Source organism: Ammodytes marinus (genome assembly GCF_949987685.1).
Source record: "Ammodytes marinus genome assembly, chromosome: 6".
Taxonomy (NCBI): Eukaryota; Metazoa; Chordata; class Actinopteri; order Uranoscopiformes; family Ammodytidae; genus Ammodytes; species Ammodytes marinus.
Genome location: NC_137235.1, coordinates 18,716,781 through 18,740,815, shown reverse-complemented (window position 1 = coordinate 18,740,815; position 24,035 = coordinate 18,716,781). Strand labels below are relative to the sequence as shown.

The window sequence follows — 24,035 nt, the reverse complement described above, 5'->3', positions numbered from 1 at the left end:
GTGGTTGAGACAGTAACAAGGACCGGAGACGACGGGTTAGTGATGGTCAGAAGAGTTCCAATCAATGCCACAATGTCTGCATCAAGCTAAAAGGTAAAGACTGGAAAAAAACCAGGGTGGGAAGAGGAGAGGATCGGATAATATACAATCCCAGTTTATAATAGAAGTCCTGTCCTGTAGCGTTGCAGCGTCTCTTTAGGTCAAAGTTATATCCAATCCCACCTCCTCCCGGTCTCAGTTATCCAGCCCCTCGGCACACACCATGCTGCCGTAGAGCTGCTGTGGCTCCGGATGTGTCCGCATCCGCTCCTCTGCCTCGCTGTCCGTGCTGCCCTCGCTGTCCAGGCGAGCAGACGGATGACACGGGCCGGACAGAGTGGGGTAGAGAGCGTTGGCAGGCAGCGGGCTGGGGAGGAGGTCCTCGTCTGAGCTCAGGTAGTCCCCCTCGGCGGAGGCTGGGCTGGCCAGGCAAAGATCCTGGTAGTTGGTGCTTCCGCCTCCACCGCTGACCCTGGAGCCGGGGGCTGCCTTCTGTCCTCGCATCTGCCTGATCTGAATACAGAGAAGAAGCTGCTGAAGATGTCCATCTTTCAAAATGGCTGACATTGATTTTGACTTGGTAATTCCCTACAACAGATTTTTAGCAAATGTTACTCAAGCGGGATCAGAAACACAAGTGGGAATCAATTACATTTCAATGAGGTACACTTGAGCAGGTAAAGGCAGGTTAAAAAATATTCATCAATTATCTGGTTAAATCCGTAAATCATTAAATTAGCAAGACGAAAAAGGTGTTTGGTTAAACTTTATATTAATGGTACATAAATTATCATGAATTCATGTCTGAATTCATGCATGGAAATTTATGAATTCTTTCATGGACTATCAGAAATTATCCAAGGGTGTATTCACACATGCCATGTTTAGTTCGGTTGAAACAAACTCAGATGCACTTCCACCTTCGGTGCGCATCTTTCAGGCATGTGTGAATACAGCAATCGCACTCGGGCGCGGACCAAACAAGCGCTCCGAGACCCAGCTGAAGAGGTGGTCTCGGTGCACTTCCATACACACTCTGCTGCAGTTTGTTTGTGGTGTGAATTTGTCTTTTTCTTTTTTAATAAATTGCCGTCAGCTTCACGTTCACATTATGGGAAAGTGTTGTTGTCGCCATTCTTAGGACGATAAGTTGTGGTTTGAACGGGGGCTCAGAACAATATATTACATTTGATCGAGAGGACGCGTAAAAATGCTGAATGTGTTCAGCGATCAGATGAAGGAGAGGGGAGCGTCTCCCGCACAGTGCCCACAGGTTCACACTGCGCAAGAAGTGTGTGTTTTTATTTTGCTTCCCATGTACGGGACCGTCAATACTATCCCCGTGTCAGTTTGGAGCTGAACTGCGCAACTCAGCTTAATCAGCTGAGTGTCAGCTTGAGCCTATTCTTCTTGCGAGCCGCACGTCCAGCAGCAAAAATACAGTAAAAATTATGTTTCACATCGTGGGCTACAAGCCACATAACGTGGCATTGTCATAGGGCTACATATTATAACCATATGAAACAACAATAATTTGATGTTTTTCTTCTTTATTTATAGGCTAGATGTAGGCCTTTTTATTATTTTTAACCCCATATTATAATCAATTATATATTTCGCAGTTTTTACTTCGTGCTTGCTGCTTCTCTCCACCCCAGAATGTCTGTCCAATGAATGAATGATCTCAGATCACGTGTGGTTTTGCTTCGTAATGCTGGTTCACTTGCAAAAGGGGCAATATGAAAGTGGACCACACCAAACAAAAAAAATATAAACTCTATTTGGTCTGGACCAAAGCAAGTGAACTAGCAGACTTATACACCATAGGATTAAATGGTATCTTATGCATGCTGTAATGCAAGAACAATTAATGAATGAATGCATCAGCCAGGGGCGGCCTTAACGATCTGGGGGCCCCATTCAAGACCTAGTGTGGGGCCCCCCATTTATTTTATTATTATTTTTTTAATATATATTTCTTGTGCATGCTTGTGCATGCTGCCCGCAAAAAGAAAACAGATTGTAGAGGTTTATGAGATGATGGTCCACTGGGTGCAGACTCTTAAAGCAGACCTGCAAACTCATAGGAGGTGAAAAAGGTGACAAACACCCGTCCCTTCTAGGGGGGTCGGGTGTTTTTCGCTGTCCAAACGATTGGCTATTGTTAAATATCATTCACACAACCAGAGTTCTCCACTATTGCCTCCAATGTCCAGCTGGGTGAAAATAATAGCCAGCTGAGATCCTGACCCTCCTAGGGAGGTCCGGGGGTATGCCCCCCCGGGAGATTTTTTTTAAACTTTTTAAAGTGAAATGCATGATTCTGGTGCACTTTGAGAGGGAAATTAAGAGGCTAAATCTGAGGAATTTTGTGTGAACAAATAATTTGGAGACACTGGGTCGGATGAATTAGAAGCTTCTTGGATTTTCCATTAAAATGTTCATTTAAAATAAAATATTATGCAGGGTCCTCTGGGTTGGGCTTGGTGCTCTTTTTCTTTTATGCGACATATTTCTCTGTAATATAATGAATACATTTAAATGCAGTGAGAGGAATGAAGCAGAAGAACTCTGTTGTCCAGCTATCTTTTTTTCCACAGACGAGGCTGAAATAGGTTATACAGTGCATGGGCATCTGAGCCCCATTTCCAAATGTTTTTAAATATTCTCAATACACACTGGACGTGAACGTGACAGTTAAACTTGGATTACCTCCCAGATGAACTGATTAAATTATTGGGCTATTAACTAGGCTATCTAGATCAAAACATTGTATTCATTTTTTTGTATGATATAATAATATGATGTTAATATCAAACACACAAACTAAAAAATAAAAATAAAAATAAAAATTAATTGGGGGGGAGGGGGCCTGTCGGTCGGCTCTGATTGTGAGCGCACTGCAGACACTGCGCTCATTAAACTGTCAGCTTCAAGAGTCCTGTGTGGGTCAACAGTGCAGTGCAAACTATGCAGCATAAAGTTACAACATTCGTCTACGACCGTGATGTTAAATCACCTTCACACAAAGTCTCCGCCCCAGCAAAGCAGCGAGTCGATCGCTGTGACGGTGAAAATCACCGGGACCCGGGAGACCCAGTGAGCGAGTGGGACGCCGCTCAGAAAAAACTCTGTGGTTTGATGGATGAAATCAGTCGGGGATATCCTGCCCGTTAACTTTGTCTACGGGAACGGCTTCCGCGATCTTTTTCTATGTCTCGAGTCTAACAGAGAGCCATGTCGGCAAACTGACAGCGCGACTAAATAAAGGGACTGTAGGCTACAGTGAGCTGCGTCCCTCCGTATAGTTTCTGTTTCAGTAGGCTGTTACATTAACCTCTGAAGCATTGACAGTGTTTAATCAAAGCCTCTAATCTTTTATTATCAAAAGGGCTTTGATTGAGACTTTTAGCCAATTCTAAAGTCTGAACACAGCGGCAGCAGTGATGCTTTACGGTGCCCGATCTTAACGCTGATTGGACAATACTCATGACGTCTACCAAAGATGTTTTATTGCCAAGATAACGATATTCCCTTGTCTCACACTACGGTAACTCGCCCACACAGTCCAGTCTGGGAAGCGCTGGCTGACTTCTCTGGCAGCTGCCGCTACCCCCCCCCCCCCCCTCCCAAAAACAAAAACTCTTCGGATCTATACGATTCACGTGGGTCATATATTTTGATTCTAAACGGCGATTTTCGCCGAAAAGCGACGAGTTTGCAGGTATGTTAAAGGGCCCCCCCACTCCTACCTATCCAGTCAGGTACACTTTTCCGCACATATACAATTAATGGTAAAAACATATTAAGGAAGTCAGTGTTTCCCACAGGATTTAGGGATACTGGTCCTTGTTGGGAAGAAAATTTGTGCCTTTTGAATTAAAATGCATCAATCTGGTGCACTTTGAGGGGAAAATCTAGAGGCTATATCAAATCCTGAGATGCAGCAGGAACATTATTTTTCAGATTTTTCTTAATCAGGCAGCACTCTTTACTCTGTAAAAACAGTACAGTAGATTGGTCTGCAGACTCATGTTCTATGATGGAGAGACTCATTTCAACAGATACAGGGTGGATAGCTACCTTTTTATGAACATCATAGAATTTACACATATAAATCGTATTCCTGTATGTGTGAGGGGGCCCTAAAGGCTCATCATGAAGCCCCTTAGACAGAGCTACTAATGCTGTTTTCTTATGCTTTTGTATTTCTCCCCTACTAGTTGAGGGGCCAATGATGATTTATTTCCTTATATTTAGGCTTATTCCTTTTTGGACCCTGTTATTGACATGAGTGACTGAGCTCTTTGACAATGCAACATGAAAAGTTACTATGAGTAGCCTGCTCAAGAATTTGTTGGGGGGGTTGGGGGCCCCCCAGAGGGTGGGGCCCCATTCAATTGAATGGGTTGAAACATAGCTAAGGCCACTACTGGCATCAGCTAAGGTATTTCAATCATCATGATCTTTGAGTTACTCATGATGATCATGTCTTCTTCACGGGTAAGTCTGCAGTTAAAGTAACAGTCCAAAAAACTGACTAGTCACACCAATACACGAGTTTGGTTAGATACCAAGTGTTGAAATCATGATGAACTACGCATACATTTTTCATGACTTCATCAAGTTTGTGGCCGTTCAAAAAAAGCAGTGATCATGATGATTGACATATCTTAGCTGATGCATTAATGTATTGTAGCTGCGTTAAATCATGTATGAGATACCATTAATCCTAGTTAATAACTGATAGTTCATGAAGTACCACATGCATGCATTCATGCATGAATTCATGATGATTCATAAACCATTAATATAAAGTGTCTACTGGGTTTTAGGAGGGAAAACATAAAAAGTGAGGACCCAGGGCCGCTGCTACGCTTTTGGGTGCCCTAAGCAGAAATTGTCAGTGATGCCCCCCCCCCCAAAAAAAAACACCCAGAAGCTCGCGTCCGCAGGGCGCGAGCGAATTTTTTTTGCCATTGCAAGATCTCTGCGACTGCTTTTTGGCACATTTGCCAGCATTTACTAACAGAAAGAACAGCTTAACTTGTAAAAAAACTGCCTTTGCAAAGGAATTGAGTGATAGGATCATAGACTGATTATGAGATAATGGGCCCCTGGGCTTACACTCTTAAAGGGCCCCCCACTTGTCCCTATCCAGTCAGGTACACTGAATTTTCTACACAGATACATACAATTAATGGCAAAAACATATTAAGGAAGACTCAGTGTTTCCCACAGGATCTTGGGGTATTGTTGGAGGGACCCTGTACCTTGTTGGGGGGTGGGTGGAATTTTTTTTACCTTTTTAAAGTAAAATGCATCAATCTGGTGCACTTTGTAAGGAAATGTTAGAGACTAGAGAGATATCAAATCCTGAAATGCAGAAGGAACATTATTTTTCAGATTTTTCTTAAACAGGCAGCACTCTTTCCTCTGCAACTGTAAAAACAGTAGATTGGTCTGCAGACCCATGTTCTATGATGGAAAGGCCCATTTCAACAGATAAAGGGTGGATATGAACAATTTAAAATTCACACATATAAAGTTTATTTGTGTATGTGTGAGGGGGCCTTCAACCCCCTTAGACAGAGCTACTAATGCTGTTGTTTTTAACTTGCTTTTGTATTTCTCCCCTACTAGTTGAGGGGCCCATGATGATTTCTATCTTGTTACATTTTAATGAGTACTTATATTTAGGCTATTCCTTTTTGGACCCTGTTATTGACATCAGTGACTGAGCTCTTTGACTATGCAACATGAAAAGTTACTATCAGTATCTCTGGCTAAGGGCCCCCCTGAGCCCTTGGGCCCCTGGGCCTGTGCCCGGTGTGCCTGTGCAGTAATCCACCCCTGGATAGGTTACACAATTAAGAAAAAACAACGATGGGCCTGTTCATAACTAATTTATATATTTTTTGTAATGTAATGATTATCATGAACTTTAAAAAAAATAAACTATTTTGGGGGGCCCCCGTACCATCTCTTTTTCCTTTTTAATTAAAAAAAAAAAAAAAAAAAAAAAAAATTATAATTATAATTTTTTTTTTTTATAAAAAAATTATAATTATAATTTTTTTTTTTTGGGGTGCCCCCCCAGGAACTTGGTGCCCTACGCAGCCTGCGTACTCTGCGTATAGGGAGCGGCGGCCCTGTGAGGACCTGTAAGCGATGTAGTAGTTTGAAAACATCATCAGTAAAATGTCAAAATGTAACAGTATACAGTATACTTCATAACAAACTACGGTTGAGTTGCCTATAGATGGTGTGAAATGTGCTAGATGAGGTTTTTCAAATCTATTAAAAGTCAGGTGCTGGGAACTTGTTTCAGTGGGTTGTTTGGTGTGAAAATAAAACACCTGCGTCTGTTTGTTGCTTAGCATTTTGAGGTTGTGTAAATAGGCCAGTGGGGTCCTGACAGCTAAATCTGAGCAGCAGAGGTCTCCCACATCACCCTTCTGTCAGGTGGGTGAACAAGGTAAAAAACAAACAATTAAAAACTATAAACATTTGATCAAAATATAAAAAAAAAAAAAAAATAGTTTCATTGCTGCTGTCCGGTTTTCAGATGACAGAGTTTGCTCTTTCCTAACAGAAGAACCCCCTGCCACCGTTCATCTACAAAACCATGCTATAGCGTGTTAACCTTGCATGTACCACAGTGACTCATGACAAATCTCAGAGGTTTTTGTTTCTCCCCATCATAGCTGTAGGGAGGGGGGGGGGGGGGGGGGGCGGGGGGGGGGGAAACCAGTGGTTAACCAATGGAAATGTTTTGACTGTGTGAGACTGCTCTTCACGCCACGGCAAAATATGAACATTTGTCCTGCTTTTTTGTGTCATTTTCTATAATTGTCATCATCATCACTGTTTTTGCAATAGTAGTGGGTAACCTAATATGATAATCAACAAACAAATGTCTAAATGATCAAATATTAAGAAAAGGAGTTGTGCTTAAAATTGCTGAATCCCAAAGAATGACTTAGCGTGTGAAGTCATCTCAGCTGCTTCTGGTAGGATCTGTCATGATGTGTCAGCACTGGCAATATGACTCGATCACACAGAGGACTACACTGAGATTTTTCTAAATTGTTCACTGCTTCTTTCTTTGCACTCACGCAAGTTTCAGTCTCATATATGAAAAAAACACTGCTTTGATCAAAAAAGGTGGGGAGAGGAGAAGAAAAAAAAGAGGAGCGGTAAAGAGCAGGGCAGACCCATCACTCCCCCTCACTTTATAGTTGAAACATTTCCTTCCAAGTCACGCACTGTCAACTCTCTGAATGAACAAACTCACAGTGAATTCTGGGTGAGAACTTTAGCGCCTCCCGAAAAGGGTCGGAAAGATCTCTATAAACCACAGGTCATATACTTTTTTCTCAACCCACAAGTTGCCTTCAGATATTATTTTTCTACATGACAATCACCCAAATTGGAGCAACAACACATCTTTTAAACTGAAGGCAGTATACTGAGTAACTGTGCATAGAGGCCGCACAGCTGCGGGTTCAACCAAGTTAAATAAGGCTAAAATGTTCTCACTGTAACACACGTGTCAACATTTTTAACACTAATCTTTCAGAATTAAAGTTCACTGTGAACTAAATTACGAGAATACAGCTTTTGGGGAAGAGCAGTGGTATCCTTTTACAAGAAAGACTTTGACACAACTGTTAGCAAGTCTAGGTGGAAGTGGTGTCTGTTGTGAGGCTGCAAGTAGATGACAAGCTTTTTTCTGTGGTTAGCAAGGCTGCAGAAAATCCACCAGCATGTATCTACAGTACACACGCACTGCATCTGACATTTGCTCGCCCTTTTGAAGCAGAATAGTCAACAAAATCCTACAGTGAACTGTATTATTGCCTTTGTCAGGTACGTTACTGTAAGTCTACTAAATCATAAACTTTAAATAATCTGTCACTAGGTCAGATTGGCATCTTTAACACCTTCTGAATTTCTGCAAGTTGAAACATAGGTTTCAAGTAGCAGATAGGATTCAAAAAGCTCATGGGTTACGCCCATTGATAGCTTTTTCTGCTAGTTGGAGAAAACGGTCACCCGTAGAGTTTAGTAGGTGTGATTTAGAATGGGGATGGCATATTTCTACTGAAGAAATACACCCTGCATTCCATATCTCTTTCTTTTGAACATACTATATACTGCAGCTATCCATAAAAAGTACGGATTTGGAACATATTGTTTTATGTCGACTTACAGTTGTAAGTTCTCTAACATCCGAGATATTACTTAGATCAAAGTAAAAAACTGAAAATGATCATTAGTGGAACAATAGGAGGGAGGAAAAATTAAAGAAAAAAAAACAAGCAATTGAGTGATATTTGACAGTTTTACTCACAAAGGACTTCAATTGTTAATCGATTATCAGTTTCCATCCAATTCTTTATTAACATAAAATGTTGGCGGTAAACACACTGCTGACTTACATGTCATCTCCATTAAAAAACAAAAAACAAACGTGTGCAGCAGTGATGTCAGAAGGGGCAAAACCCCCCCAAAAAACAAAACAGACATGAAATGTTGTAAAAGGTTGTTCACCAGAAATTATATCTAGGACCTTCAAGGTTCACAACCTGGGTGGACAACCTGGTCAACTACCTGCTGGAAAGCTACAGGGGGCGGAAATAGCAAATCGGAACCACGGTTAAAGCCGCAATTTGTAAACAACATTTCCTCCCCCACCATATTAACCATCATTTTATGGCTTTATAGCATCTTGAAAATGTAAATGGTTGATTTTTAGCAAAGATTTGAAAAAGGATATGTGGAATATGAGATTTTGATGAAGTAGTGCTTCCACTACTTGTTGACACGACCAAGCGCCGTTACCATGAGATAATTTAAGTGTTTTTCATCTGGAAATAACATGTATTTTTAAAATTCTAACAAGTCTGGCCAGAGTTTATTGTGCCACAATCATTATGATGTGTTTTTTTTGTATGTGTGTGTGTGTGTGCTTTCCAACCTCATTTTTGAGCTCAGAGATCTGGTCCCGGAGCTGGTTGATGTACTGTCTTGAGTCTGAGTGGTTCAGCTGGCCCTGGATCAGCCCTTCCTCCTTCTGAAAAGTCACATTGTACACACAGGAGGTGAAGGTCACTGTAGCCTATGTCATATCAATCATCCACACACGGACAGCAAAATACACCCACGTACACAAACTTTATGTAGGTACATTCCCTACAGACACACACACACATACAGTACATTCACCTGTATCTCGAGATCAGCGATCCTCTGCCTGAGTTCAGCCATGGCAGCCATAGTGTCTGCCTCCCTCAGTCGCACTGCCATCACCTCCTCTTTATTCTGCACGTATGCAGGGAGAGGGTCCAAAGAAAGAGAGAAGGGGACATTTGCTGTTTAGTAGCTGAATGTGGATGATATGATATGATATAGAGGATTTCATTGACGGATATTGATGATGCATTATAAACTGTCTGAGTCCCTCCATCTTCACCCTGCTCTGACCTTGCAGTCGGACTCGGCCTGCTTTCTTTTCATCTCGTTGAGTTGGGCCTGGAGAGCTTTGTTCTGATTGGCCAGCATCTGGAGCCGGTCCTGTAGGGCAGAACGTTCCTGCTCGTTGCGTCCAATCAGCTTGCTGTGGATCTGATTCTTCAATGACCAAAGTAAAATGTGAGGGGGAGAGTAGGGCTCCAACAAAATATTATTTGCATCATAATTAATTGCTTATTTCTTCCTGACTAGTTAATGAAAAATGTAGTTAATGAAATGTAAGAAAAAAACTGAAAAGAGTCTAAAGTGTCATGTTTCCACTGAAAAGTAAAGTTTGGTTTGGTACTACTGAAGAGTTCGGTGTGAAACGGTAACCCTAGACCCGGCTGACCTGGCTCTCCAGCTGCAGGGCCTTGAGTTTGACCTCTCTGAGCTCAGCCTGAGCCTGGGCCTCCCTCAGTCTGACAGTCATCAGCTTGTCCTGCAACTCGTTCATGGCGTTCTTCTTTGGCGATTCCTTCCAGTGACCGCCGCCACCTCCTCCCGTGCTGCTGCCCCGGGACATATGATGCTGCAAGAACACAGAGTGCACATTGTGTGTGACTCTCCGACCACACCAGAGATGTCAATGTTAGAAGAGAGTCCATTGAGAAACGGTAGCAACTTGTGCACGTTACCTGCCAGCGTTGGTTGAGATCAGTGACGGTGTCCTGCATCTCCCTGAAGGAGCGCAGGGTTTCCAGCTCCCTCAGCTTCATCTGCTTGGCCTCCTCCTGCAGAGCCGCCATGTTGTTCTCGTCAGGCAGACAAGTGTTCCTCTAGAGGGGCGAAAGCATCATGTTAACAGTTACTAATGCAAACGAACCATTCAACTAGCTGCTGTGTGAGGCTATACTAAGGCGCCGTGGTGCCTTAAGCTAAATGCAAACAATCACTTTAGTTTAGCTTGCTAGCATGCTAACATTTGCTAACAGCAATACACATGTACAAGTACAGTCAAGCTAAAGGGATTGACAATCATTTGGCAGGTATTTGGTCATAAACCAAAGTATAGGGACATTTAAAAAGCGGACTTGATGATTGTGATAGATGACATGAACGTATGCTCAAAATCTCATGGTTATCATTGACATTGTCATTTTGGGCATGCATTAATTGATTCAGCTGAACCACAGACGGATAGACATTGACATCCACAGTATGGCTGGTGTGAGTAAAAAACAGGAGTTCCAGGAATATAAAAAATAAACTGTAAAAAGCAATTAACGTCAGAGACATATTCCACTTAGCTGGCTTTCAGTTTTACGTTACAGTCAAATTGTCATCAAGAGGATGCAGAGCTGTTGCATCCTAACACCTTGAAGCCTAAAATGTGCTTCTTTCAGCCTTTTGGAAAATTGTAACGCAATACAGTGTAGTTTACGGAAACATGATCCACATCTGCACACGCCTCTGCTCATCTTTCACACTCGGTTCTCTCTTTCACACTTTGAACGATTGTCTGTCAGCCCACCTTCTCCAGGTCGAGGACCTTGTCTTGCATTTCCTTCATCGCTCCCAGCAGTTCGGCCTCGCGCATCCTGGACTGCTCCAGCTCGGTCTGCAGATTGTTCACAAACTGCTCTGTGTACTGAAACAAACAACACTTGTTTAACCGCCATATTGTTAAAAAAGAGTGACTCTCCATAGAAACTTGGATAATTTCGCTGCTCAGCTGTCTTGAAATCTGGTTGGCATGTAGATATATACCAACTACAAAGGCAGGAGTTTTCTGACCTTGTTGGGGCCTTTTGGCTTTATTATTAAATGCAGAGTTGCAAATTAAAGTTGCAAATTCAGTTAATTGCGACTATGAGCACATCTCACAGCTAGGATGAGCACAGTGCTGAAATAATTCGGACACAAGCTGATCTCTTTCTCTTTCTTTTTGTCTCTTCAGCTAAGAAAATTGAACAGAAAATTGAGCATTCACACACTGAATCCTTGCATGTCCTTTTTCTGAGCATCTTCATTGTCATTAACAAGGAAACTAGGTTTTCTGCATTTCTCTATATTTGGGGCAGGCACCAGAAAAGCAAAAGTGTTTGGACAAATAAATCCATTTTGCCATCATCTGCAGATAGTCGGCAACTTAATGAAAGACATTTGAGGCTTTCGATTTTCTATGAGGCCTAAACAAGGTCACCAGATATTCCTGTCTGCGACTGCGACTGGTGTTTTCAGTACTTGTCTGTAGTAGACCAAAATTAAGTTGGTATCAGGCGTCACTCCTCCCCCACTGACTCAAAGTGATGTCAGAAAATAGCAAGCTACTGTACATTTGTATGTCACCACATCAGAGGGAAACTGAAAAAGTTAAGGGGTGTGAGAACAGTGGAAAATTACTTTCCTACGAGGCAAAATACAAAAACCTGAAATTGGGTAAGTACATATCGTGCGTAAAGTCTTGATTTGTCATTTCGGGCGTCTCTGTCTTAGTTATCAAAGAGGACAATGAGTGTCCGGGGGTGTGTGAACTCTGTTGGGTGATGGTTGCAGGCAATCTGAGTTGGAATAAAAATCACCCGTCACAATGTCGTCATTCAGAGAGCTCAGAAGCCATGTATTAAAAAATAAGATAATAAATCAGTCACTTGTTTGTGTTTTCCTTAAACAAATATATTTGATTTGATTCATACCTTTCACTTGCTATTTATTCTCTATTAACAAGTATGGATTTCAATAACCGTCATATTCGTACAGATATGTGTGATTTGAATTTTTGTTGCTTCGTTAACACCAGTAACTTCAGCTTTTCAGCTGCTAGTGTATGTCGATCAAACAACTGTGTTATTCACTCGTTAGAAAAGATGTGATCATACATTCGTAATCATTTAATTCTCCAACAGCATCAAAGAAATTGCTGAGAAGATTGACACATTTCTCATGTCTATGTCTATTTGTAAAAAAAGTAAACCTACAACCTCCAGCAATACACTTAGCTAAGCATTACTGTGTGTTAGTTAGTTAGTTAGTTAAATCTTTATTGTCCACGGTGTGGAGATTCGTCTTCGGTCTCATACAAAAAACAACAAGCAGGACAACACAACAACAACAACAACAACAAAAGCAACAACAACAACATTTACACACAGACATCTTCAGGGCAAGAAGCAGGACAGCAGTGGCAGTATACACATCAGCGGGACATGGTGTTCAGTACCCCAATCGCTTTAGGAGTGAAGGAATTTTTAAAAATGTTACGATTTGCCCTTGGCACTCTGTAACGTCTACCCGAGGGAAGAAGTTCAAACTCCCTATGGAGTGGATGGGATGGATCGTTTGCTATTTTAACAGCTTTTTTCCTCAGCACTTCGTCGTACATACAACTTAAATGTTTCTGTTTTGTCCCTATGATTTTTGAGGCAAGGTTTATTATTCTCTGTAGCTTGCTTCTTCCTTTTACGTTTAGGTTACCATACCACATTGCCATATTAAAGGTTAAAATGCCCTCAATAAGGTTCTTATAAACTGTTTCCATAATGTGCTTGCTCACTCTGAATGAGTTGAGTTTGCGCAGTAGATGGAGACGTTGGTTACAGGTTTTAAAAATATAGTCTGTGTTTTCACTAAAATTTAGATTGCAATCAATAAATGTACCCAAATATTTGAAACTGTCTACTACCTCTACAACTTGTCCCCTAATTGTAAGGGGCTGCACATGGTCCTTTTCATGAAAAACAAGTTCCTGTGTTTTTGTGACATTCATCTCTAAGGAACTTACATCACACCACTTCTGAAGAGATGCCACATATGCTCTATATGCTCCCTCTCCGACTGTGTCCCCCTTCTTTAATAAGGCAACCAGGGCCATATCGTCAGCATATTTAAACAAACGAAAGTTTTCCAGATCTAATTGGAATTCGTTTGTATATATGGAAAAAAGTAGTGGGGATAAAATGGTCCCTTGCGGGGCGCCAGTATTAAGTACAGTGATGTCGGACCGAGTATTATTAACCAGAACCTGTTGAGGACGGTCAGAGAGGAAGTCCCTAACAAGGTGGATAATACCACCGTTTACTCCTATCTCGATAAGTCTTTGCAGCAAGATGTGAATCTGCATGCTGTTAAAGGCGGAAGTAAAATCGATAAACAAGGCTCTAGCAAAGTGGGAGGGGGCTTGAAGGTGCTTTGAGAGAGTGTGGACCATACTGATGGTTGCGTCATCGGTTCCCCTATGGCTTTTGTAAGCAAACTGAAGATGATCTAAGCTGTTAGAAACCGATGCTGTGATTTGTCTGCTTATAACTCTCTCAAAACATTTTCCTAAGATAGAAGTAAGTGCAATGGGCCTGTAATCTTTTAATTCAGTAGTTCCAGGTTTTTTAGGGATAGGCACAATATGAGACATTTTCCATAATTTGGGCATTGTTAAAGAATTAAGCAAGCACAGAAATAACTCCAGCACAATACCTTTAAGTTCATAAACATTTTCTTTTAAAACTCTCCCTCTCAGGCCATCCGGCCCCGGGGCCGAGTTGGGCTTAACACTAGACAGGCTGGCTACAATCTCATGTTCATTCAGTGTAATAGGGACATATCCAGGAATGGATCTACACACACTATCACGTTCAGCACTGAAATCATTCTTGTCAAAACGACTGAAGAAGACATTTAAATCATTTGCAAAAGATGGAGAGGGGTGTGACAAGGGGGTACACTTTTTCTTAGTCTCCCTGCCCATCATCACATTTAAACCTTCCCATGCTTTCTTGGCATTTCCTGAGAAATAATGACATTCAACTTTATCCTTATATTCTATTTTTGCTTTACTCAGTTTAGATCTTAGTTCACATTTTTTTTCCTTAAGTAATTCAGTATTACCATTACTAAAAGCGTGTTTTTTCTCACGTGTGTGTGTGTGTGTGTGTGTGTGTGTGTGTGTGTGTGTGTGTACACGTGTGTGCAATTACAACGTTTTAATTTATTTACTTTTCACTTTATCAGCACTTTTAGTTCAGTGCCTTTTTTTATGGGAGCGTGTGTTCCCACAGCCCTAATTTAGGACCTAATTTTGAAAATAAATAATAAATCTTAGAAATAGGGCCGTGGGAACACAAGGGTGACCCTTTTTTACAACCTGAATCAACTGACCCAGAAACTAATTTTAAGATTTTGCACATTGAGATACATTCCTGATTTTGATATCAGATAATTATCTCTTGACGTCATGAACCATTGCCTTCCATTCACTATTAGAACTATTCAGCAGGGAAAAGCAGGTTGACTGCTCCTGCCTTACGATGACATGAACCCCTTACTCTACATATGTCATGTGAGAGGAAATGACATATCACGTGCCATCCTCCTCTGTGTTGAACAATTGTTGTTGTTGCTACCACAGTGTTTGTGCACAGAAAAAGGGTCATTGTTTACCTTCTGCTGCTGCAGCTCTCTGATGGTGTCCAGTGCTTTCTCCAGGCTCACGTTGGCTGTGTTGCACTGCTGCCTCACCACCGCCAGCTCCCGCTTGATCACGTAGTTCTCTTCTGCTTCCTGGGCCCTCGTCACCTGACCCTGAAACAGTAGGCCAGAGGTCAGCTGTGCACTTTATTTTGGGCATCTGAGTAATACAACATTATTATGCTTTTGGATTTTGCTACTTGGCACCTAAAATATTTATTTGAGCCCTAAAAGAAAATAGTACGACCATTGGGGAAATAAGTTCCATATTTGTTCCGTTGCAGAGAAATAGCTCAGAGGATGACACCACTATCTTATCTTTGTCGGTTAGTTACAAAGCTGCAGCCAGGCGCTTGTTAGCTTAGCTTAGCAGGGGATACAGTTAGGCTGCCTAATAGCACCTCTGAAGCTCACTAATTAACACGTCATATTTATTTTGTTTATGTCTGCTGGCCAAGAAATATTCTGTTAAAGACACCTCTTTAAAACCACAATGTATTGTTTTATGACTACGATGTATGAAAAAGATAACATTGACAATGAATGAGCTTTAGAGGTGCTCAAGGACAGATTCCGTTACCTTTTGACAGAGCCAGGCCTGCTAAGCTAAGCTAACGATCTCATAGCGGTATCTTCATATCTTGCGTACAGACCGAGAGTCTTATCTTACCCTTGGCAAGAAGACAAATAAGCATATTTCCAAATATCTCAAACTATACGGGACATTTCATACACATTTTGGTGAATGGTGTATATTTATAATTATATACTATAAGCCTATTGATAGTAATAGTGATAATAGTACACTTTTACATGCCACATGCGGGGAGTGTACCACCTACATTTTCATCATGGATAAATAGTAGGCCTACATGCAATCAGGGATTGCAGGATGCTCTTGTGGACTGAACAGCTAAACAACATTAACACAATTCTCTCATGCATCTTTGGCTGGTTACTGTTAAGAAGAGGGAGAGAAGCTGTGCAGGAGAGGAGAAAGAGGAGGAGGTGTGAGTAGGACAGGGAACAGCGAGGAAAGTGGTTTTATAGTACTCTACCTGTATCAGCCTGTCTGCCAGAGCAGCACTCTCCTACAGAGCAGCGAAGAGGAAGAACAAGAGGATGAAGAGAGAGAAAAGATGCACACCAGGGAGGATAAACCACAACCAAATCCCAAGAGGGAAAAAAACAAAACAGGATCAAAGGTTGAGGAATCAATCATTCGAAACAAGTGTAAAGATGTTTGTTAAGAAAAAAAGAGGCTGCACTGAGATCACTCAGAGAAAAAAAGAACATTAGAGAGGAGGAGAATGAAAAACTGCAGGAGCAGAGGAGAGAAAAATCTTGCTGGCAAACCGGCCCAATAACAAGAAAATATTTTTAAATATTATCTTGTTAGATCTGATCAAAAAATGTGAACGAGTCCTACGTCAAGAAATCTAGCTGTTTCATCTCAATGATACGACACAAACAGGGTTTTTAGCAGCATTTAATGAACTGTAAGGAAAACCGTCCGTCTCTTACCTTCTCCAGCGTCTCGATCCTTTGCTTCAGCAGCCTGTTTTCTGTGCGTAACCTCTGTGCAGAGAGAGGTGCAAAACAGTTATATGGCCTGTATATTTTTTTTAATCCAAACAAAATGTGAGATTTGTATCGTATTATAAAACACACACACACACACACACACACACACACACACACACACACACACACACACACACACACACACACACACACACACACACACACACACACACACACACACACACACACACCTTGATCTCAATTTGCTCCTCCATTTCTTTATTTTTGATTGTGGTATATTCCTTCTCAAGTCTGATAAACAAACAAACAAAAACAACACAGGATTAGGCATCGTTATTTAACTGTTATATTTAATTTGTTTTCTAAAAAACACAAATTCGCTTGTTTTTTCTGCTTGGTTCCTTGCTGTAATTACTACGATTAAAAAGCATATAACTGTGCAGGAACCTCAGAATTATTAAGGCGGAAATACAAAATCGCACTGGGCTACATGAAGCCCATCTGGTCTCACTACTGCTTAGTTAAATAATGAGCGCTCTTACTTTTTCATCCTCTTGGGGTTGTATTTAACCTGGTAGGCCCTGAGGATCAGCTTGTCCGGGCAGCTGTCGAACTGGTGGGGGATTACCTTCTGGAAATGCTGGAGGGAAACACACACAAGATTAGGGAGCTCAAGACAGACCATGATGCACATTTATATTTTATGAAGGAGGCTCAATGGGATTCACAGAAGATAAGTTCATACAGATATATTTATTTTGAGTCAAAATCTATTTCATAAACTGATATAATTTTTCCATGAAATAAATTAAACATGAACATTTGCTGGTATTCTTTATTAGACATGGTAATAAAATGCATATCATGCCATTTTGGACTGTTGGTCATTAAAAAAACAAGGACTCTGAAGAAACCACTTTTTTCATTATTTACTGGTATTTCTCAACAAAACGATTTTCCAATTAATCATGCAGATAATCATTAAATTCCATCAATGATGAAAACAATAACCAGGCTTTAGATATGTTCAGCCCTATCTAAAAGATGCCCAGAGGAACTTTCAGTTAATGCTTATTCTTGCACCCCCTTTGGACAAAAGGGGGTAGCGTTTTTATCACTCCAGCTGTTGTTCCTGGGTGAGGTACCCATGACAAAAGGCATCAAGAAAAACTATAGAAAAAAAGCATTCTTTGCACTGGTTGTCTCGTTTGCTGTTACATGTCATTTTTGATTATCAGAGGAAAAATAAGTCTTTTTCAGAAAGTTCCTTGTAGCACCTTTACACTGCATATTGCCACAATAGTACAACAGTATACGTAAAATAAATAGAAAAGCTATAGAAAGTTACAAAGTACTGGCTGATACAACCTTTGATTTTCTTTTTATATTTTTGTCTCTAAATAGAAATAAGTATAGAATACACCACCATTTCACAGCCTGTATTGTACAATACAATACAGGTTGCAAAACATATTTTGATTTATCCTATCCCTCTTCCCTCATCCCTTACACAACCCCAATACATTTTAACATAATAAATCTCTGCCGCAGCTGCTCACCTGCGACATGCCCTCCATGTCAAGCTGAATGAGGTCAGTCTGGTTGTACTGCAGAATGGCCAGGCCCACACGGAAGATAATCTCTAGGCCCTACAGACAGGTCATACATTTAATAACACTGTGCTTACGGTGTAAGTTCACATCAAATCATCGAATACATCCTCACATGTTAAAAAACACAATCAAAATGTTTCCTACCTCATACATGAAAATATCAAAGATGCGCGTGGCGACAGGCAGAGGGAGGAAGGTGAGGAAAAGGGTGAGGAACCAGGACGAGGCATACATGGATGTGTGGAAACTCTGGGATCGAAAATGGACGTTCAGCTCCGGAAGTTGCTCCTAAGAAAAAAAAGAAAGTAAAGTTTTAAAGAAGCATGATTTTAAGCCACAGATGATATGAAAAAATATAGTCAAAGAGACGTCTAAAAAGAAAGGGATGTGCTGGAGACATAAATGAATGGTTTGCTGCCCCTTTGTGGGGGAGAGTCACATTGCATCATGTTTGTTAAAGAGGACCTATGATGCTTTTTGACTTTTATGACCTATAAACGTTGTTATGATGATTCATAGTCATGCTTAACCATACTAAATTATCAAATAATGACTTACATGCATTTCGACGTATTCCCTGCTGACCGTCTGGGGTGTCTGTGCAGAGCACTAAACACTATTCTAGCCAGTCGAGAAGTCACGTCTTCAAAGCGGTCTACCCTTTCATAATTTGTGACGTCGCAAAAAAATGTGTGAAGTCACCACGCGGATGTTTCCATGTATGGTAATGCTGTCACTTCCCTGTTCGCGTCTGCCTCGCGCCCTTATAGGTCCATGCTCGCGCTTCCCGCCACTGAAAGTGTTCCGGAAGGAAGGTAACCAATCACAACGGAGTGGGGTTTGCAGGAGGGGGGGGGAGGGGAGCGGAGATTGCCGAAGCACAGGCGGAGGGAGCGGAGATGGCCGATGCACACACACTCAAGTGTTGACAGGATGTGCTGGATCGCCAAAATAAGAGAAAGAGCTTCCCGAAAATCTACATAGTTTTTTGTGATGTGATTCGTGTCAGGTTGCTCTATAGCAGTGTAAAACAAGAAATTAAGACCAGAAAAGTAGTATAATAGGTCCTCTTTAATAGACTCTCCTGCTTCCTCTTTTACCTGCAGCAGATATTCAAACTGGTAGATGCAGAGGCCCAGCTCGGCCATGCTGGGTTTGAACAGCTCCCTCAGACGGTACTCCTGCATCAGACGCACAAAAACACAAAACGCCTCCTCCTCGGGCATCTGAGAGGAGGTGAGACGGGTGAGTAAAGTTCTATCATTAGGTATGAAATAAACATTGCATATGTTGAACAGTGTATTTATGCAGCGACTAGACCACTTATGTCTCTAGCAGCTTTAGAGAGAAATTCTGTTAAAACCTGCTCCATAGTCAAGACTTTGTGGACACAGAAATCAGAGAAATCTATTGGGACTGACTACATATAACCTCAGACCCTCGGTGCTGAGCTTTTAGGGCTAAACATCCTCATTAAGGAATATTTTATGATTTACGATTATTATTACCTGCATGAGCAATAGCCCAACGATGAATGCACTGCCTTGGCAGTAGCCCACCTCTCGATCCACCAGAGAGTATGCCTGAAAAACACACACACACACAAGAGTTATTGCCGTCAAAGAAACAAAGGCAGTGAAGAAGGAGACTGCTTCAAACTGGATAGGAAGGAGTCGAGAGCAGACAGGAAATTAAACAATGACAAAGGTCCCAGGCAACATTGCAATTACATGGTCGTCGTCTTGAAAGCAAGATTGTTAACTATGTTAATAACAGCACACCGTCTTCTCTCTGATTTGGCCCTACTTAAACACCATATATGCAACTAGCCAAGTGTGACTGCATCCATACGACTTCATAACTTATTATGAAGCTTCATTTAAACTGATGTAGCCGTAGTCAAACACAATGTAAAAATGTGCAGTGCTTACCTTCATGACGTTGAAGAGGACTTCCTGGCCCAGGCTGTCCTGGCCTTTGAAGAACTCGTGCTCGGGGTAGGTGCGGGCGATGTCTCTGCGGATGAGCTTCTCACAGGGGGACGACATCTTGAGCAGCTCAGAGTACTGGTTCTTCACCGGCATGTCCGTGGCATTGCCCAGCAGCTGCCAGACGATGGCCCGGAAATGATGAGGGATGCCCTTTCTGATCAACTCCTGCAAGGGGCAAACAGAAAGAGAGACAGAGAGAGACGTTGAAGAGAATTAATATGCTCCTCCTTTATGTAGCGAGGAATGCAATTTTAAGCAGAGTCTTGACGAGCGTAGAGCGGGCGGGTGAAAGGAGAGGAATCAATTATGCAAAGATGAATAGATACAGTATATTTACATGGACAATTGAGTTTCAATTCGTAATTATTACAGACACTCAGTACGTTATCAATATTCTTTACCAACTTTTTAAACTAAAGCCAAATTCTATGTCAATTTTTATTTTTTTGCTCTATAGAGTTTGCAGGCAGCCAGTGTTAATGTTGCTGGTTTTGTCTACACTCCCTGACTTGCTTTGCTCTCCCATCTATCTTCTCTTCCCCCTGGGTTTTTTTCTGTTTTTGTCACACAGAGAGGACACAATGAGGATGTAGAGAAAGGGATATTGGTGCATACATGTGTGCGGATATAGCTGTCTGATCACCCTCTGCATAAAAAGTTTAAATGAGTCAGGAATTTTTCAGCAGAAGCAGACCAAAAATATGTAAAAATAAAAATAAAATAAAAATAACATGAGGGGGATGATAATCTTCTTACTGATGTTCTCATTTTTAGGGACATTAATGACTCATTCCAAGTAAAACATTTTCAACAACACTAAATGACTCATTCTTAGTTAAATATTCTGCATGTGACATCACACTCTTTGATTTCCCACCTTCAGGAGCTTGTCCTTCTTGCGTCTCCACTCTTCCCACTCGTTGACGATGCGTCCCCACAGGATCCAGGTGTCCTCCTCCAGGTGTGACAGGTTGGAGGAGGCCGAGGAGCTGGACACCAGCGAGCCGCTGCTGTTGCGCCGCGAACCGCTCATCGACCGCATGGACTTGGAATCAGCCTCCAGCAACCTGCGCCAAGAGACAGCTCATGAGAACAGGAAGCTCTCATTACAATCGATCATTTTTGATGTAAGAGGTACAGCACTACGTGGTCCAGCTTGTTTACACAAGATGGTACACACACACACACACACACACACACACACACACACACACACACACACACACACACACACACACTGGAGAGTGAGGCATAAGGGGTAATGGCAGGCAGATATTTTTTTAGTACAGTTTGTGGATAACCTTGTAGAGGTACCGGAAGACTCGGGGCTTTTAACCTTCAAGTGCAGAGGCTGACCCAACATATTCGTCCCATTTCACAGCCTGCATGACTATGTGTATTTTTGGCTTGTAAGGGAATAATAAGAATGTATGTTCATGTTAAGCTAATCAGCGGCTCGCTGTACCTTTATGGTATTAGCGTGGTTATCTATCTCTTACCTAATACTTCAAGGTAATAATAAAATCAGCATTTTTTCCAAACTGTTGAATTATTTCTATAAAATGTGCTTATGTATTCCTTTAAGACAAGTCATGGGCAGCAGGAAGCAGAGATGATGTGATTAAAGAGACCGCACTTCACCCCCCAACCATGTTAAGTTCAGTTGTTTAGTTCCACTTTGACTCCAAATGTCTGGATCTTTTAAGTCACTTGACTCCTACGTCCTGCCCTGCACTTTGAACCCTCTGTGTGACTCCTTACACTCTAAATATCACAGTGCCAGGGTTAGTAATGTCAAATCAATGTTGAATGTTGTTTCTGTATATTAGTTTCACAGGGATTAAACCTTTAACCTTTGAATCTAAAAGTCCCTTTCTAAAACATAACTGTGACACCAAGTGATTAAATCTTTAGATATTGCAGAGGGGACGGCTCCTGAAACGGATTAAATATTGATCTTCGTGAAAGAGAACAAACAGAAGCATCCAGGGTACAGGCATGTATGCACTTTTGTTTTTTGAAATGGTTATCCAGTTTAGTGACTGAGAAACTGCTGAAGTGAATTTCAGGTGACAGCTGTATGACAAAAACTGAAAGGAAATGGTATTGTTACTCTCCCGAAACAGACACTGATTAATGCTGTTTCTTTTCTTCTTTTCTTTGTTTAAAAAATAAATAAAAATCATAATATTTTTTGTACATTAAAGAAAGTGCTCCATGCCCAGCTACTCCAATGTTTTCTCAAACAGTAAGCTATAAACCCTATAACAGTGTTTTAAGCCCTAAGTGGGTCTGTGTATAAGCGCTGCAAAATACTGCATTATTATATATATATACTGCATACCATTATTTCTCCAGACGTCACAGTTACCACAGCAGCCGTAATCTATTACTGGAGTATCAAGATTTCAACCCCTGTTGGTTAAAAGGCTGATTGTAAAACATTCAGTTTCATTGCTTAATGGAGTTTCATTGCTGCAATCTGCTTGAGATGTATGAATGTTATAGGTTTGGGAGAAAGAAAGTTTCAAAACCAGCCCTGTGACAAAATTCACTCAATTTCTATCGAACTGAATGCTCAAAACAGTCATTGTACTCTATATCAATCCCATTCTTCACATACTCAAAAGTTAGACTAAGATTAGAGTGTCACTTTAAGGCTCACAAATATTCAGCAGTTTTTGATATTCTTACAAACTCTTAGAAAACAGGGATTCATTTAAAGTATCTTGCATGGTCGGACAGACACTCTTCTTCGGCTCTGCATACACGTGGCTATTCAGCAATATTCTATGTGTTTTCATCAAGGTCTTTTATTTCTCACTTTGATGTTCCCTGTAAAACTCTTAGGCCTACACTTAAGGATGACGAACAGCTATCCAGTTTCCTGAGAACATGTTCCACTGTTTCCATTTGACAAATGCCACCTAGAGATGGTGTTTTTCATCCCTAATCACAAAATTCTAATCATCTCCCATATCAGACCATCTCATTAATGAGTCACTGTTTTAACTCTACCTTCAAATCCTCATTATTCCATGCACTTCAGCTTCTTCTCACTTTTAACTTGACCTAATTATCTGTTCTTTCATCTATGTATTCTTGAGGTTGTGTTCTTGTTTGATCAAGAGATTTCACTTCTAACATCAACTATCTACACTTTCTAGACTTCTTATCCATCGTTACCTCTCTGATTAAGTTATTCTTTTGTTTTAAGTTGCTTCTGTCACGAGTTACAACTGACGGTCACTAATCTCCTCAGTAAGTGTTGCTGCTTAACTTCCAAACTTTACAAACAGTACTATCAACAAGGCTGACTGCCTGATAAGAACTAATGGTTGTACTTTGCAAACGTAGCACTATCTAGAGTATTGTTGGCACACTGAAAGGAAAGGGTTTTGTTTGTTGGCTACAAATTGACATGGTTTAGCAAATGGTCAATTATTATGGAAGGTTAAACTATACACCAACTTTTTCTTCTTTAGTATTTATTGGTTGACAGTGCTGCTGTGCTGTACATGTCTACTACTAACTGCTTTTTATTTCCACTGCGATAGTTGAAACTCTCACCTGTTCTGCTCCTCCAGTTTGGCCAGCAGCTCAAGTTCATCAGGGCTCAGGTTCTCGGAGTCTGCCGGTGAGGCCGCTGGCGCCGAAAGCAATGTATCATGGGAAGAGGAGTCCGGGCTGAGCATCGGGCTGCCTGTTGACGGGGGATCAGGGTCCGTGCCCAGAGGGGAGGAGGGGTACTCCAGCTGAGAGGGAGCCCCAGTAGAGGCCTCTCTCTCTGGGCTGCCGCTGGGTATAGACATGACGGTGACGATGGAGTGGGATGGGTGAAGCAGTGCGGTTGTGGTAAGAGGGTCTTCCAGTCTCTCTGTTGGTCTCGCTCCCTCTGTGAGCCTGGCTGTCACCTGATAGGCTGACC

At 41.4% G+C, this 24,035-nt stretch overlaps 1 protein-coding gene across 1 annotated transcript; it reads right to left on the bottom strand.

Annotated features, from left to right (window-relative positions):
• Nucleotides 1-234: 234 nt before the first annotated feature.
• evi5l (ecotropic viral integration site 5 like) lies at nt 235-23,919 on the bottom strand (the record flags this gene model as incomplete). The annotated part of the gene is made up of 19 exons (XM_080030099.1): nt 235-552; nt 9,023-9,118; nt 9,271-9,366; nt 9,529-9,675; nt 9,908-10,087; nt 10,194-10,334; nt 11,030-11,146; nt 14,932-15,072; nt 16,017-16,049; nt 16,483-16,536; nt 16,734-16,794; nt 17,046-17,143; nt 18,063-18,152; nt 18,261-18,404; nt 19,217-19,342; nt 19,625-19,699; nt 20,048-20,272; nt 20,985-21,174; nt 23,678-23,919. 19 exons carry the CDS (start codon nt 23,917-23,919, stop codon nt 235-237), a joined length of 2,574 nt encoding a protein of 857 aa, XP_079886225.1.
• Nucleotides 23,920-24,035: the final 116 nt, after the last annotated feature.